The sequence below is a fragment of the Carassius auratus genome, unplaced genomic scaffold (assembly GCF_003368295.1).
Source record: "Carassius auratus strain Wakin unplaced genomic scaffold, ASM336829v1 scaf_tig00214021, whole genome shotgun sequence".
NCBI classification, from domain to species: Eukaryota; Metazoa; Chordata; class Actinopteri; order Cypriniformes; family Cyprinidae; genus Carassius; species Carassius auratus.
The window spans coordinates 746,035-763,131 of NW_020527496.1; the positions used below are offsets into that span (position 1 = coordinate 746,035).

Here is a 17,097-nt window from a genome sequence, read left to right on the forward strand (position 1 = left end):
GTATTTAAAACAATTTCTTTCATTTTTATGGTTTGCCTCTGTAACTTTTCTAAACTGTAAATGTTTAGAAAAAAACATTTGAATTCATAAACTCCAAAGAACCACAAGGTTTAGTAATGCATTTAAAAAATAATTCATATTATTTTTAATCCATATGCTCATGAAATTCATGAACTCCAAAAAACCTCAAGGTTTTTTTTAAATATACAAATAAATACTTATTTTTAAATAATCCATATGCACATGAAATTAAAACTAAAATACTTTACCTCAAGAACTGTTTGTTACAAAGCACATTTGTTTTAAGTCTACATTATGGACCTGTTGTTTTAAGTCTACAAAATGAACACAAAAATAAATCTATGAAATACAACGTATTGGCAGTAAAAGATTTCTACATAAAAATGTAATTGATAATCAGTACGCATAAAGTAATACTCTTCCTCAAGCAATAAAACAGTTGTTTATAAAAAAATAAAAAAAACAGAACAAAAATCTCATGTGCAAATAAAACTTAAACTAAAATGCTACCTCGTGTTCTTGAACCACTGTTTGTTCAAAGAACCTCTTATAATCTACTTGCAAGAATGTAGTGCCCAGTGCAAAAATTTCACTGTTGGGGATTCACTTCCCTCCAACTCAAAAATATTATGAATAAACTCCCTAATATAGAAACAATGTTTCGGTTAGTTTACATCAAAAACATAAAACGATTTGAAACATACATTTACTGTCCCAATGAAGTGAAGTGAAAGTGATGTGACATTCAGCCAAGTATGGTGACCCATACTCAGAATTCACGCTCTGCATTTAACCCATCCGAAATGCACACACACACACTGTGAGCACACACCCGGAGCAGTGGGCAGCCATTTATGCTGCGGCACCCGGGGAGCAGTTGGGGGTTCGATGCCTTGCTCAAGGGCACCTAAGTCGTGGTATTGAGGGTGGAAGAGAGCACTATACATTCACTCCTCTCACCTACAATTCCTGTCGGCCCGAGACTCGAACACACAACCCTTAAATTGCGAGTCCAACTCTCTAACCATTAGGCCATGACTTCCCCTTAAACAATAGTTCTTTGTTCCAAAGCTTCTCCTGCGAGGATGACAAATGCCCGCGACGCAATGTGTCCATTTTCAAGTTACAGGACATATGGGTAAGGTCTTGATGCTTCAGCCTGCTGGAGGTACTCCACCATATTTGTTCCAACCTAAAGGACAGATAATGCAAATGAATAAAGGAGTAACAGAATGGGAGTGTCAGTGGTGTGGGTATGGGTGGTGGGTTGGGGATTCATTCGAAACTGTTTATTCAATCAAGCAGTCTTTAGAAACAGTAGGTCTTGTATAGCCAGAGCTTTGGATGAGGCAAAATACCTGAAAATTATTACAGCTTGATCTGGCCCACTTTGACAGAGCCACTGACAGGGATGCAAAGCAAGTCAAAAGAGTTTTGGTAACACTTGAAATACTTTAATTTTACTTTAATTTCTACATTTAATATTCTGCCCTACAAAAGCAAAGTGTGAAACTGAAAAAAAAAAGACTTTTTTTTTTTATCTGTCTAGTAAAATTAATTATAGCTAGGACACTAGAAATTTGCCAGTAAGATGTTTTAGTAATGAAAATTATCTACAGAAAAAAAAATTGTGAGCTCAGACTTATTTATCCAAGATACATTATAAATTAAATTACAAAGTTCTTATGGAGCATATCTTGTCAACATGTTACTATATATAAGACTGGAATAACGATGTTGGACATTCAGCTTTGATCACAAATTTATTGTAACAATATTTCACAACATTACTATTTTTGCTGTATTTGGATCAAATAAATGCCTTTGTAAGCAGAAGAGACTTAATTTAAAAACATTTAAAAAATCATACCGATCCCAAACTTTTGAATGGTAGTGTATTCAACCTGGTGAAGTCATTAAATGATTGAAGTAAATTTCTGTAAAGTCGTACTTACAGGCTGAATGTCAATGAAAGCTTTTTTGCTTTCATCAATGCTGGGTCGGACTGTTTTTCTGCCAATTTTGTAGGGTGGAGGTAGAAGCAAAACAGGTAATAGCTTTAGTGCAAGATTTCCCTTTGCATCTGTAGGAAAATAATATTACATTCATCAACACTAGTAAAAACAGTAGCGAGTTGTCATTGAGAATATAAGGCCAGATTTACTAAAAAGGTCAAATTAGCGTGAGTCCAAAATCCCATAAAAGTGTAGACTGAAGTGTAAAGTTGTGCTGTTGATCCACTGACAATATGCAAATAAAAAAAAACACAGATTTTTTTCATCACTGCATTTCTATATTAATCCTGACAGTACTATGGTGCAAGCTATTAGTAAATCTGGCCCATAATATCAAAATATTGTAGAAACATTTTAACCTTCTGTCATTTCTTCAGCTGTACATGAAAGCTTTGCTTCTCGCTCACAAAAAGCAAGATCCTGTCAGTATACCAGCCATTTTTCAAACAGTTTTGGGGCTTCATCTTAATGTAAAATGTGAAAGTCCTGTGCAATCTAAAAGCAAAAATAACAAAAAAAACTTCTCAAAAAAGACTTAATATAACTCATGTTACCATATGACAAAGACATTATGTTAACATACCATGCCTGAGGTAGTTAGCCGAGGAAACTCATGGAGGACCTCAAACATATTTTTCAGATGTACTGTTCCACCTGGCTGATGGGCTGTGTGTTGTTTCTCAGCCATTGTTTAATTTCCTCAGCTCTCTCTTCAGATACGGTTGATTCTACTGGACAAAGAAATAGCAATGCTGTTAATCAAATAGAGGCTTATGAACATTTTTTACATGTAAAAGGATTAGTTTCCATAAAAACAGAAATACTCTTCAGAGCTTTTCAACACTTTAACTAGTAAATCCTGGATGTTTCTAAACTCCATGCAAACTGATTCCTGAATTATACTGCTTAACATTTCACTTTGCTCATAATTTGCTCACAAGTCGTTCCAAACCAGTAAGACCTCCGTTCATCTTCGGAAGACAGTTTCACGGTCTCACGGGTTTGAAACAACATGAGGGTGACTTATTAATGACATAATTTTGATTATTGGGTGAAGTAACGTTAACCCTTTAACTAAACGGGTATAACCACAATAACGTTACCGGATCTTTTTTTAATAATAGTAACAGCTGTTTTTTATGGTTTATGGTAATTTTATTATGATCAATGTATGGCAATCATTCAAATTAGATGAGATAAAAGTGTCACCTCCAGCTAAAGGCTGTGGATTTGCCACCACGGACAGTCAAGAGCAGGTCTGAGGGGAAAAAACAATATATTTTAGTCCAAGATTAATTGACACTTACCTGGATTTCAAATAATAATACATTTATTAAATGAATAAATGATTAGAAATGTATTTTTATTGTGAAAAAAACCCCGAAACGCATCAGACAGAAAAAAAATAGGTAACGTTATCTCTGGTGCTCGCAAATGCAGGATGCTTTATGATCTATCATATAACGTTAAGTGATATTTTAAAATCAGAATGGGACATTTTTGCCAATCGGTAACGATTCAATGATAAAAAGACCAATACAAACCTTTATTTCACCAGAAAAAAAGGCTGAAGTCAGTTTGTTTTTAAAATATTTTCTCATGTAACGATCCAAAATATGCCCGCGACAGATGACCCAAAAATTGGGTTGTTTTGACTTAGCACTGCATGCAGTAAGATGGGGGATGGGCAAGTCAAGGAATGCACGTTTACATCACATTGATCTCGTGGCATTGAAATTAATTGACTTAATGGACTTTGAAGTAAATTATGTCATTAAACAGTTCAGAAGAAACGTAAGACTTTGACAAAAGGGTCGTTTAACACATAAAAACTGAAGAAAACGTATTTACTATCCAGCAGGCATTACCAGCAAACCAAAACGAGCGAATCTGGCGGTGCATTTAATGTCATGTAAACGTGACTGTTGTCGCACATTTCTTTGCCTTTTTATCGCTCGTTCGCTCATTATTATGTTATGTGTGTAAATATGTTTAAAAATACATGTCAAATGTATAAATATATTGATACGAAGCTTATTTCTCCAAATATTACAGCGTGTGTGGCATCCACCTCCACCTCGAATTCAGTCAGCCCGCGCTGCGCTGATCCTGCGCGGAGTTGATTTGACCCAATGAGCTGGGTTATTGCGTCCGAGTTGGGGAGGGGGTGCATTGATTCAGCTCTCAGTGAAAACGACCCAGAAAATAACCCAGCGGTTGGGTTACATAGAACTACCCAAAAACTACCCAAGACTGAGAAAATAACCCAAAAAATTTACCCAAATGGCTCAACCCAGCACTTGGGTAGAAAAAATAACCCAGGATTTTTTAGTGTGTGCGTTGAGAGCGTTTGGAAGTTGTGACATTACCGTGAGAAAAAAAAAAACATCATTCAAAACAAACCATGGCTAACAGTCAGATTCAGCCATTTATTTATGATCCAGAATCAGATCCAGAGGCTGAAACTGAACGAGAGCAGCAGCAGCAACGACTCGCTCCGAGGCAGAGATATTTGAAGCAGTTTTACTCAACGCCTGCGGTTCCAACACACGATCGTGACCCTTTTTCGTTGGGATTGCATCATCCTTAAGAAATAAACGATATGCAAATCCGTCGTCAAACTAGGCCTTGTTTGTAAAACAAGCATTTTCGAAATGCAGGGAACAAACACAAACACTTGCACAACTCCGTTGATGCTCTGTAAAAATAAACTCCATCCACTGGTCCCTTAATGCTGTATTTTTTTTTTTTTGGTAATCTGTGCAGGGTTGTCTTTCCCTGGCAACCAAAAACACACTTCTTTTGTGACATTTCGCGACGCTCTCGCTCTGATCAGTGAATGTCTGTTGTGCTCTCAGTGCTCTGCTATACGGGAGTGCGCGCTCTTCCGGCAGAAGTGCCCTCAGGACCCATATAAGGAAATTCCGCTTCATCTAACGTCACACAGAGCCATACTCGAAAAAAACTTTCCGAAACTTGTGACAAACCGGAAGGAGTATTTTGGGAACAAAAATACTCCTTCAAACGTACAACTTAATTTTTGAAACTTTGTCCATGTTTAGCATGGGAATCCAACTCTTTTAACAGTGTAAAAAACTCAGTATGCATGAAATAGCATTTCACCCCCCCTTTAACTTCTTTTAGACCGAAGCATGTCATTAATTAGCTTGAAAGATCAAAGACCACTTTTTATATAACTCCAACTGGATTCGTCTGAAAGAAGAAAGTCATATACACCTAGGATGCCTAGCGGGTGAGTAAAACAGCCAATTTTCATGTTTGAGTGAACTAACCCTTTAATTACACTTAAAACATAAAAGCAGCTTTTTAAATGCCCTGTTGTCAAATGCTTTTGTAGATCCTTTATCTACAATAAAAAAAAAAGTGAGAGCTGTTTAACTTGATTACATTTTTGTCCACTTCAGGTTATGAGGTTGTGTTGTATTGTTCAATACAACAATGTTCAGCAGCAGACTGACCTACCCATGACCGACTTTGCTCAGAAGCTAGTTTAAAGCTTTTGATGCATGATCTCAGACTGAAATTAGGCCAAATCGCAACTTAACTTGCCCTGTCATCAAGATAATATAATGTTCAGGAGTGATCATGGGTCGGCAAAAAGCGGCAGATCTGAAGAAAAAATCCCATTGGGAGGAAAATTGGGTCTGTCATTAGATGACAGATAGAGCGAACCTAATGCTGAAATACCGTCAATGGATAGAGGTAAGTCAGCGATATTTATACTGATTACTTGATTGTGGTCCACCTGTCTTGATTAGGCTAAGTATCTGACGCGTTCCTCCTGAATACTAAAACATAATTTCTTGTGTCATTGTTCGGCTGACTCTGTTGAGCGCTTTGTGGGTTTAAATAGACTTAAGGGGAAATCTCAACAGTTTGTGACCTGACAACACTTGCCGTCATGAATCGGAACGCTTTGCGGATTTTGCTTCTGCCAGTGCTGTGTACGTTTGCCCGAAATGAAACGGTAGGCTTGACGATTCTGTTTAATATGCAAAGACCTCTCAGTGGGATAGACCTTTTAAATTTATTTATGTTTTAGTTCATTCATTTCTCTGAGATCCTACATGCCAGTTTTAGTCTGGATGTCCTGCACAGAGCACGTTCAGGGTTTTTCCAGAGATCTATCAAAAATGTTTGGAGGTTTGATCATAACTTCTCCTTCCTTGGTCTTTAAATATGACTGATTTTGACAGAATGGTCAAATTTAACACCCTTAGGGAAATATGAAAATGTTTTGTAACTATTTTAAATTAGACCAATTTTCCAAAAAGGTTGAAACCTCTCATAAACATTTTATGGGATTTCCACGTTGTGTTATGAAACGGTATAATTTTTAATGTCTTCTGGAGAGGACAGCATAACAGGCATTTTTGGTAAACGCAAGTCAATAGGGAAATAAATTCTAAATCAATATTCCTGTGTGAGATATTCTTATGAAAATGTTGCAAAGTTATTACTCTCATTATAACACTTAATTTTTCACCGTGGTTTGCTGCCTCAAGAACACTTTAATATGTAAATTACTGTATTACTAAATTACTGTACTGATTCAACGTAAAGATACATTGTATAGAATGAGAATACCCATTTATGGACTTTTTATGCACAAATTGCATAAACTGCAATAGTATATCAAATCATTCTGTTATCTTTCATAACATAGTTGAGAATCATTTTTGTACAAAGTTTGGTTAAAAACAGCCTGAAGTCTAAAAACTGATTGTTTTTGCCTGCACATGCCTTCTCTCATATCTTTTATTATTATTATTATTATTATTATTATTATTATTATTATTATTTGAATAACTTGGTCTTGGCGTACTCTGAAAAGGATGTGGAATAAAATGTTTTTTTTTTTAAATGCTCCAACTAATGTAATGGCATTAAAAAAAAACACACAAATACACAATGTGTTTTCTCTAGTAGTTAGTTATGGTGTATAGCACTGTTAAAACTGACTTAAATGAAGATACTAGTGTCTGTGGGCAAAAATTGAGCTAATGTTCAGTTTATCTGTAGTCAAGACTCATTGCCATGTGGCTACACAGAACTTGTCTTTAAAGAGTAAACACAACTAGCCTCATCTCAGCTTGTTTATTTATTGCATAGTTTTGACCTTTTATCCTTTTTATCTCCACTTTTTTACATGTACAGCTCAGTCCAGCTATCGCTGTAGAGGAGCTGCTCTGGGTCGGTGGTCAAGTCGGAGAAGTTCATACCTACAGAATTCCCCTGCTCACCTTCACTACTCACGGAAGTCTGCTGGCTTTTGCAGAGGCCCGGAAACTGTCCTTCAAAGACCAGGGAGCCAAGTTCATCGCTTTGAGACGCTCCACAGACAGAGGTGTGTCAGACTGAGTCGTCAGGTTTCAATAGCTCACCTGCTGAAAGAGCAAACATTCTGTTTTCATTCCTGTTTCCTTCTCCAATCATCTCTTACTACTTCCACGTTCCAGGAGTCACCTGGTCTCCTACCTCCTTCATAGTGGATGATGGTGCTCTAGCAGATGGGCTGAATCTAGGTTCGGTTGTTGTGGATGAAGAGACTGGTGCTGTGATACTCATCTACTCTGTGTGTTTTCACCGTTACCGCTGCAAGCCCTCCAGCACCATGATGGTGCAGAGTCTAGATGACGGGTTCACCTGGAGCGCCCCACGAAACCTTAACCCTCAACTGGGGCTCAAGAGTTTTGCTCCTGGACCTGGTTTCGGTATACAGGTATTTCACTTCCATGCCTGATTTCATGTCTGTGTGTTTGACTTACACCTTACTTACTGTACAACTCCCATAGACTTTCATGTTAAATAACAAAATGATTATATTTAGCATTGAATATAAAATTTCATGGATAGATTAATTTTTCTAAATCAGTCGCCTTAGTTATAGGGAATAAGAAGTCCATAAATCAACCTCCCTCTTTTCCTTTTAAATATTCAGAGGAAGGTTTTACTTATTTAGGTATAAATATAACCCCTACTTTTAGGAATTTATTCAAAGCTAATTTTACACCAGTGCTTGAAGAAATCAGAGACGATTTGACCAGGTGGATGACTCTCCCTTTGTCTTGGCCAAGGGGCAAGGAACTCGACCGGAAGTTGAAGTCGGGTGGGGGCTGCCATCTTTTAGCAGAACTTCACTTGCGTTAGCATTCCCATTGACTCCCATTCATTTTGGCGTCACTTTGACAGCGAATAACTTTACATCTGAGGCGTTTAAAGACTCTGTTTGTCCATTATTTATTTCTAAAGATACACGACAATATATAAAGGGCTCCATTACCTTCTATGTTACATTTATGGCCCCGTATAAACAGTTTTTGTAAAAATAGGCTAACGATTGCGTCATAACCACTCAACTCTCTGTCGCATTACCGTACAGACAGGAGGAGAAGCTCGCAGACAATTAACTTAATATGGCGTACTGGCGTTACATTTTAAAATACTATACAAAATAATTAATCAGAATACTTACTCCTGCTCACTCACGACAAAGAACTCCCCGCTCAAGCTTGCCGTCTCTGCAAGATTAACGATGGCAGTTTTCACGCACAGCCACTTAGAAGATTTACATCTGGCAGACAGGTTGCTGACGTCGTCAAGCTTCGTTTGAGTCTGCGCTTCAGAAACGGAAGTGCTAAAAAACGCTAAAACTGGGCTTCATTCGTCTCAATTGAGTTCCAATGGGGTCGCTGTGTCCATTTCTTTTACTGTCTATGGTCTTGGCTGGGACAGGTTGCCATGATTAAGATGAATGTCCTACCTCGCTTACTGTACCCTATGCAGATGATTCCTATTTTACTGTCTAATAAGGTTATAAAAGAGCTGAATGGGTGGTTAAGTTCATTTATCTGGAGCAAAAGAAAACCCAGGTTGAAATTATCCAAGCTTCAGCTCCCGGGTACAAAGGGCGGTCTGGATCTCCCAAATTTTAAACTGTATCAGTTGGCTTGCCAGCTTCGATTTATTGTTGAGTGGCTTAATGAAGATCCTAAATCAGTTTGGCTTGATCTTGAATCTTCACAGTCTAAATGCCCTTTGCAAAACTTACTATTTGTCCGTAATTCTAAGTTGAGGAGAGCTATGTGTGATAATCCTTTAGTACGTAACACTCTCAAGGCATGGCGCGCTATTCAAAGACTAGAAGATAGGATCGACACAACCTCTCCTCTGTTGCCAATCCTGAACAATCCAGAGTTTTTGCCAAGTACTATGGACCCTGGTTTTAACCTTTGGTTGACTAATGGTATACATAGGATTGCTGATCTATTTGAGGAGGGATCACTATTGTCTTTTGATATTATAACCTCGAAATATAATTGTACCTAGGCAACATTTTTTTAGATTCTTGCAAATTAGAGATTATATATTCAGAAATACTACACTTACTTCCAAATATTCATTTTCAGTAATTGAGAGGATACTTTTAAACCCTCCTACACAAAAGTTGATTTCCTCCTTCTACAAAGCCCTGTGCTCCTATTGTACAGTTAATAATTCGCACCTCAGATTAACTTGGGAAAGAGATCTTGGGGTGGATATCTCGGAGAATGAATGGGAGATGGTTTGGTCTCTAGCCAATAGGCTTTCAGTTTGCAATAGAACAAGAGCCATTCAGCTTAGGATTCTCCACAGAATACACATTACGCCTCTTCTAAGACACAAGTACAACTCGGCTCATTCACCACTCTGCCCCAAATGTAAATCTAACATAGGAGATTATATTCACTGTGTATGGGATTGTCATGTAATCCAGATTTACTGGTCCAGAGTCATAGCTCAAATGAATAATATTTTAGGTTTGACCTTAGATCCTGACCCTTTGTCTCTCCTCCTGGGTTTCCCATGTAAGGCTATTTCTAATAAGCATGAAAGACGTCTTTTTGACCTGTTAACTTTCGCTGCCAGGAAGAATTTACTTTTGTCGTGGATCAGCGATAAACCTCCCTCTATGAAGGGATGGCATTCAGTCATCAGAGAGACTATTCCTTTGGAACTCCTAACATGTTTCATTCACTCTACAACTGATACTTTTACTCGTACTTGGTCACCTTATTTGGACAACATAAATGCTTCTATTTGTGATATTCTGAGGTTTGGTATGACATAGTGCCTCCAGAGGGTCTATTTGTCTTTTGTTTTTTTTCTCTTCCTTGTTCTCTGCTGGGCCTGTTGTACATTTCTGTTCATAGTACACTGCCTTGTTTTTATTTAATGTATATTTTTGTTTATCTTTGTTGTGTGTCGGGCGACTTGTTACTTTGTTTTGTGTTTGTTTAATAAAAAAAAAAAAAAAATTTCATGGATGAAATCCAATCTTTTCAATAGCAATATGCACCGAATTTAATGTGAGTGCAAAACAGTTATCTATGCAGATTTTCATCAGGTTCAAGATGGCAATTCCCCAAAAGAAAGCTATTTGGTTTGAAGTGTGAGCCGTCTTTTGTGCTCCAATGAGTAAACTAGAACAACTAGAAGAGGGAACAAAGAAAACGGGAACAGAAAACCAACTCAAAAACACAAACATAACCCTGATACAGTAAATCTAGCTGCTTTGCCATTTTTCTCAAGGTGTATGGTTTAAAAAAAAATGTATTTGAGACCTGAATTTAATGCATTAATCAAAGAATTTACTAGTTGTGTCAGGGAGAGAGTTGAGGCGAGGATCTATTACGGTGTATTCATTAACAAACAAAACACTTGTGAGCACAAGGGAACTGAGAATAGAAAACCAGCATTTTATCTTGGCAAGACAAACACTGAACTGAAACTGAGGGATACATGTCCCCAGTATACAAGAACTAAACTACAAACAAATTATTAACTATGTAAAAGAATTGAGCACATACTTTGAAAACAAGAGAACAAAGCAAACAAGAAAAGAACACAGACCACACAGTCAAGTTAAAATCAAAATAAAAGCCCTTGAACACAGAAACCTAGACGAAACTGATTATCATAAAGGGAGGTTGTCTCGGATTATATGTGAATTCTTGCAACAGTAGCTCTGATGAAATGTTTGTTCTGGAATTTTCATATGGAAACAGTTTGTGATGATCATTTGTTTATCAGTACAGGATTATTAGTTTTTATATGCTCTGGGCAGCAGTGGCCTAATGGTTAGTGATTTGGTATAGTTACCCAAAGGTTGCTGGTTTGAGTTTCGGTGATGGCAGGAGTTGCGGGAGGAGTGAATGACAGCTCTCTCTTCCACCCTCAATACCCATGGCTGAAGTGCCCTTGAGCAAGGCAATGAACCCCCAGTTGCCCCCCGGGCACTGGATCTATAGGTGTTCACTTCTCACTGCTGTGTGTGTGTGTGTGTGTGTGTGTGTGTGCGCGTGGATTGGATGGTGTGACGAGTGGGGCGGGGCAGAGAGCCGTGGGAATAGAGCGAGGTCAGTGGAGTGATTTGGAAATGAGTGACCCCTGCTCCACTCACAGATCTCCTCCATGGGACTCCAGACCGCTGTGTGGCACAGGTGTCACTCATTTCCAAATCACTCCACCAGTCTCGCTCCGTTCCCATGGCTCTCGGCCACGCTTCTCATTACGGATGGGTTAAATGCAGAGCACCAATTCAGAGTATGGGTTACCATACTTGGCAAATGTCACTACTTTCACTTCCGGTTAATAAATTGTATTGATTTGTCATTACCTACCAAACTTGAGTGACAAAATGCAATTATCCTTTTTTTTTTTTTTGCGCCATTTTAGCATTGGTTTTGTCTAAAATGACTGATCCCACAGACTGTGCAAAACACTCATTTCATTAAATTATTCTTCATGATGTCAGACCATGTGTTCATGTAATTGTGCTTACAGAAACGTCATCCGCCTGCTGTTGGGCGTCTGGTGGTGTGTGGCCACGGCAGCATCATTGGAGACGGAGTGTTTTGCATCCTGAGTGATGATCATGGAAACACTTGGAGATACGGAGCTGAACTGAAGAGCATTCCCTACAACCAGCGTAAAAGCATCCTTGACTTTGACCCAGATGAGTGTCAGGTATGAAGATGATCAGCTTTCACAGAAGTAATTGTATTGGTGGTTGTGTGACAAAAATATGGATCAGAAGAGTCTGTGAAGTCTTGTCTTGTGTTTCCTCAAAGCCAGTGGAGCTGGATGACGGTAGCATCATGATTAATGTGCGCAACAATAAACACTACCACTGTCACTGTCGCATGGTTGCACGCAGTCTGGATGGAGGAGAGTCTCTGCCGGTGGAGGAGCTGGTGTTTGATCACACACTGGAGGATCCTGCGGTTGCGGCTGGAGCTTTAGAGAAGGAAGGAGTGCTTTACTTCACCAACCCAGCCAACGCTAATTACAGTGAGTATGATGATATGAGGAAATGGTAGGATTAAGAAAAGACGGTACCAAAAAAAATAAATAAATAAAAAGCCAGTTCGTTTTTTTTTGTTTTTTTTTCTGGAAATTATGCATGAAAAGTACCTATTCTAATATTTTAATACAAGGCTGTTAAATCGGAGCTAGATTGAACAATACTTAGTTCATACTTATACATAATGTGTGTTCCTTTTCTTTTGTTGTTTTCTTCAGGAGTGAACCTCACCCTTCGCTGGTCTCTGAATCGTGGTAATTCATGGGTGAACGATACTCTGAAGATCTGGGCTGGGCCAAGTGGATACTCTTGTATGACGTCACTTAAAGGCAATCAAACTGAGGATCATAAATACATCTATGTCATCTTTGAGAAAGGCCAAAAAGACTATTTTGAGTCAATCTCCTTTGTCAAAATTGACCTTTACAGCAAACAGTGATTGAAGTCACTTGATGGGCTGATTCATTTTAGAAAAAAATAGAAACTTGATCAAGTTGCTCATTTTGAAAATAAATATTTAAGAGAAGATGGCTTTCATTAATTGGTTAAATTAATTCTGTCTTATCTCCATATTTTTTAAAAAATAATTTCGAAACTAGTCTTACCACACCTGTCTACTATCTAAGTATTAACTTTAGAGAAATGTAGAAATACAGCGGCATACAGGCTTGTCTGAGGTTGTAGAATCTGATTTTTTTTTTTTTTTTTTATTGTTTAATCATCCCGTTTATCTAGTTATCGTTTTGCTTAGCAGTAAAGCAAAATAATTAAAATTGTAAAACTTAAATTCAATTATATAAAAATACTTTGTTCAGTGTAGAATTAAAAATGTGTGTTGGAGGGCCCTTTCCCACAACCCCCAAAATTTTGATATCACTTTGTCCAATAATAAAAATCCAAAATTAATAAAATAAAATAAACGTATACGTGTATATATATATATATATTATTATTATTTTTTTTTGTAACCTCAAAAATGAATAGTTACATTTTTATATAAATTAAGTGTTCTTTTTTTCATCTAAAGCTAAATAAAAAAAAAAAAATACAAAGATTTGTCCACACATTGGGGGGGAGGGGGGCTGTGGGTGGTTAAATGGTGACCTCTGTTAGGGGGAAAAAAAAGAATGAAAATGGCATTTTCTGACAATAGCCAGTAGATGGTAGCAGGTTTCCATGGATTGACAAATCTCTAATGTTAAAAACAAAATACTGAAAAGAATAATATAAATTATACATTCAGATTATACATAATATTTATGTAAAGTTGAAATTGAGAAATAATTAGTAAGGTAGAACTTCTCGCATGGCTGCACTGTTAGTTTTATAAAATTCCTTCTACTTTTGATTTTGAACAATTTGTATTGCTTCATAATTGAAAAAAAAAAAAAAAAACATGACTTGAGTGTGTTGGGCTCAAAGGTTTTTTTTTTTCCTTCCAACTAAACTGCATTTATTTTGAAATCTTGCATTACAATCCAAAAAAGCTACATTCATACATTTTCAGTTGAGGTTTACATGTCCAAATACTTTTTGGGACCATTGTTTAGCTGAAATTTTGTTGTCGTTTTTGCTATTCGTAGTAGTAGTAGTAAATGTTCTCATTTGAAAACTGAGTAAATAAATATATGGATGTAGGCGGTCTGAATAGAGGTAGTACCTTTGCAGCTGGGTGGACGGGCAACAATGGTCCTCATCCATCCAACATCTCTCTCTAGTGCTGGCTCCATGTGCCACACGCCCTGAAGAGGCTAAACAGAGAACGGCCCCAAAGCACTCAGGACATCAGAATGTCTTGAGTGTCATATACCGCAGCATTAGCATCCTCTACTTCAGATACATCACACTATTTCCAATTTTTTAAACTCTTTCTTTCCTGTTTCTTTTTAAGGCAAGTTCTTGAGTGTTTTCATGATGTTTTCTATTTGTTTCTGTCTTAATGGTTTGTTCATGTTCAAGCTTATGTACAGTACTTTAATCTTCAAATACATCTCTAAAAAATTCCATCCTGCCATAAAAGCTTAATTCCACTCACACAACTAAATTTGTTTACAATTACCCCAAATGGCTTAATTATCATAGAGGAGGACAACTAACTCTCTCTCTCTCTCTCTCTCTCTCTCTCTCATATGATAGATTGAAAAAAATGACAGTAGACCAGACAAGAGTACAGAAAAGTGAACAAACACCACCAACAAACAAGAAAAAAAGTTACCGAAACCAAAGACAGATATGAGTAAACATGGAATATATTGTGTAGATATATTCCACAGCCTTTCAATAGCCTATATGATAGAGAGATAATAATAATAAATATTAATGAACTGTTGTGTATACTACTACTTCTATTACTACTACTAATAATAATATACAGTAGTGTATATAATGTATTTGGATATAGAGTAGCGACACATTTCTTGTAACACTGATGATGAAAAATATATTTTTTCTCTTTTTCCTCCTTTTCTTATATTTTCTTTGTAAGCAACTAGATAAATAATATTATTAATTTTCTTTTATATATATGTTATTTATTGTCGTATTTTTGAATTTACAGACACATACACAGTTACAGCCACAAGACAGGACAAAACACAACTACACAAACAAGGGGGGAAAACTTCAATTTAGCAGCTAACCACATCAACAAGTAAAGGCAAAGGGGATCAAAGCAACTTTTTGCACAATGACAAGGTGAAATAATATTTTAATAATAACAATTATAAAATAATAATAATAGGTAACAACCTAGACCTCACAAGGGCATTACTTAAGGAAAATGACCATAGTAACAGACATCAAATAGAACTGCAAAAGTGTTGCATTGCCATTAGTTTTGATAAATAACTAAGAAAAAGAAAAAAAATAATATTGAAATTAAATTTAGAGAGAGAAAACGGAGCATATTAATATTGACACAGAAGTTAAAGAAGACCGCAAGCAATTACAAGAAAATAAAATAAAATTTCAAATAGTATAGCCATTATAAGAGGTTTTTAACACGAGACTGAAAAGAGGCCTCGAATTAGCATCAAACTAATCTATATTTCCAGAAATATTATATCTAAGTTTTTCGACATGCAGGGGGGAGGAGAGTTCTGACAACCAAGTTTTGAATAGTGGCTTCAACATTATTTTCCACATGCAAAGAATATTATTATTCATAAGTATTAAAAAAAATTACATACACATACACATGCACATACATGTACAATTGCAGATTATATGCACTTATGAGATCATATGCACTTATGTGGCATCATTCTCATCATTCATCATTCATGCAGTTGTATACATACATAGAGGATAATATAAATAAATGTATAATTAAACACAAAAATTAAGTAAAAAGATTGAAGAGAAGGTAAAAGAATATGTAATAATAATAATCTGAAAAGGTCTATTGGAAATGTTTTACTGCAGAACCCCCAATGTAGCCAAATTGATTGAATTCAGATATCTTATGTTTACATATGCCTATCTGTCTTTCGTTATTAATCTGTTAGTAATTGTAGCCACTGTGAGACAGAAACTTTGATTTAATTTTCCCAGTTGATTAAAATTGCCTTCTTTTGAGATGACTAGAGACAGAAGCATAGGTGCTACACAATCAGGTGTAAGTTTCATTAGTGAATGAATGGTCACCTTTTAGACATTCTAATGGAGATCTCACATGTAAAGCGACAGTTTAGCAGTAACATTTCTCCAAAATGGGGTAGTTGATGGAAAGAGCCAATATGCATGAAGGTAATCATCTGAAAAATTCAATGTGCAGTGAATACATCTGTCAGAATCTGCCATACCAATTTTAAACTTTGTACTGTGTTAAATGTATTCTATACAATATTTTATACTGGATTAGTTGTATGTTGGTGTTACTACCCATACTAAATGTGTTTATAAAAATTTGTTTCCAAAAATTGTTATCTGTAGTTATGTTTTGGTCTTTTTCCCATTGCTTAACTGGACTTGAATATAAAGAATCTGAAGATATTATTAAGGTTTATAGTTTAGTCAGTAATTGTCTTGAAGTACTAATCTTAACTAGCTTTTCCGTGAGAGCTCGTAGTTTGTTTTGATAATTTTTTATTTGCAAGGAAAGAAAAAAAACCTTCACCTTCACCTAGGCTGTATCTGCATCAGTACTGGGAAGTTGGCAAGTTTATTGTCTGTCACAAGGTGATTCAGGTGTGCGATTCCTGTGTTTTTCCTATTTTTTTTTTTTTTTTTTTTTTTATCTGACTATTATTAACAGTAAAATCAGGATAATGCCATATGGGAAATAGAAGGTGTGGTGTTGGTTGATTTTTAGTTATCTTATTTACATCACACCATGCACTTACAGTTTTGCAAATTACTGTATTATTGTTTAGATTTCGTTGTTTAATTGGGTTGGTAATAAAAGGCAGATCTGGTGATGAAATATTTTCACATTCGGACTGTTCCAATTGTAACCATGGATTGTGAGAGTAGTTGCCATTTATCCATTTACAAAGGTATTGTTGTGCTGCATGATAGTAAAAATAAAAACAAGGTGCCCTTAAACCTAACATTTCCGTACTTTTTTGTATAGTGTTTATACTTCTTTTGAAATTTATTTATCTTAACATTTAATGACTGGAACCAATTTCTGGTTGGTTGTATAGGAATCATGGGTGTCGCTTGGGTTTTTTGGGGGGGCTTTAGCTTTTTCTG

The 17,097-nt window shown here is 36.4% G+C and overlaps 1 protein-coding gene and 2 long non-coding RNA genes across 4 annotated transcripts; 1 reads left to right on the top strand and 2 right to left on the bottom strand.

The window, feature by feature from the left end:
• Positions 1–839: 839 nt before the first annotated feature.
• On the bottom strand, positions 840–3,403 carry LOC113090815 (uncharacterized). 2 transcript variants are annotated; one of them, XR_003287263.1, is made up of 5 exons: positions 3,246–3,403; positions 2,620–2,767; positions 2,396–2,531; positions 1,977–2,104; positions 840–1,213 (listed from the first exon to the last, which is right to left on the bottom strand). It is a non-coding gene; the product is annotated as an uncharacterized LOC113090815 (long non-coding RNA). The 2 variants fall into 2 exon arrangements; XR_003287264.1 differs by having other exon boundaries at positions 2,620–2,764; positions 3,246–3,371.
• Positions 3,404–5,183: 1,780 nt separating this feature from the next.
• LOC113090783 (sialidase-1-like) lies at positions 5,184–13,280 on the top strand. The gene is made up of 6 exons (XM_026256377.1): positions 5,184–6,024; positions 7,215–7,404; positions 7,517–7,779; positions 11,883–12,065; positions 12,170–12,389; positions 12,621–13,280. Exons 1-6 carry the CDS (start codon positions 5,959–5,961, stop codon positions 12,839–12,841), a joined length of 1,143 nt encoding a protein of 380 aa, XP_026112162.1. The 5' UTR covers positions 5,184–5,958; the 3' UTR covers positions 12,842–13,280.
• On the bottom strand, positions 10,674–14,513 carry LOC113090785 (uncharacterized). Its single transcript, XR_003287255.1, has 3 exons — positions 14,063–14,513; positions 12,578–12,740; positions 10,674–12,335 (listed from the first exon to the last, which is right to left on the bottom strand). It is a non-coding gene; the product is annotated as an uncharacterized LOC113090785 (long non-coding RNA).
• Positions 14,514–17,097: the final 2,584 nt, after the last annotated feature.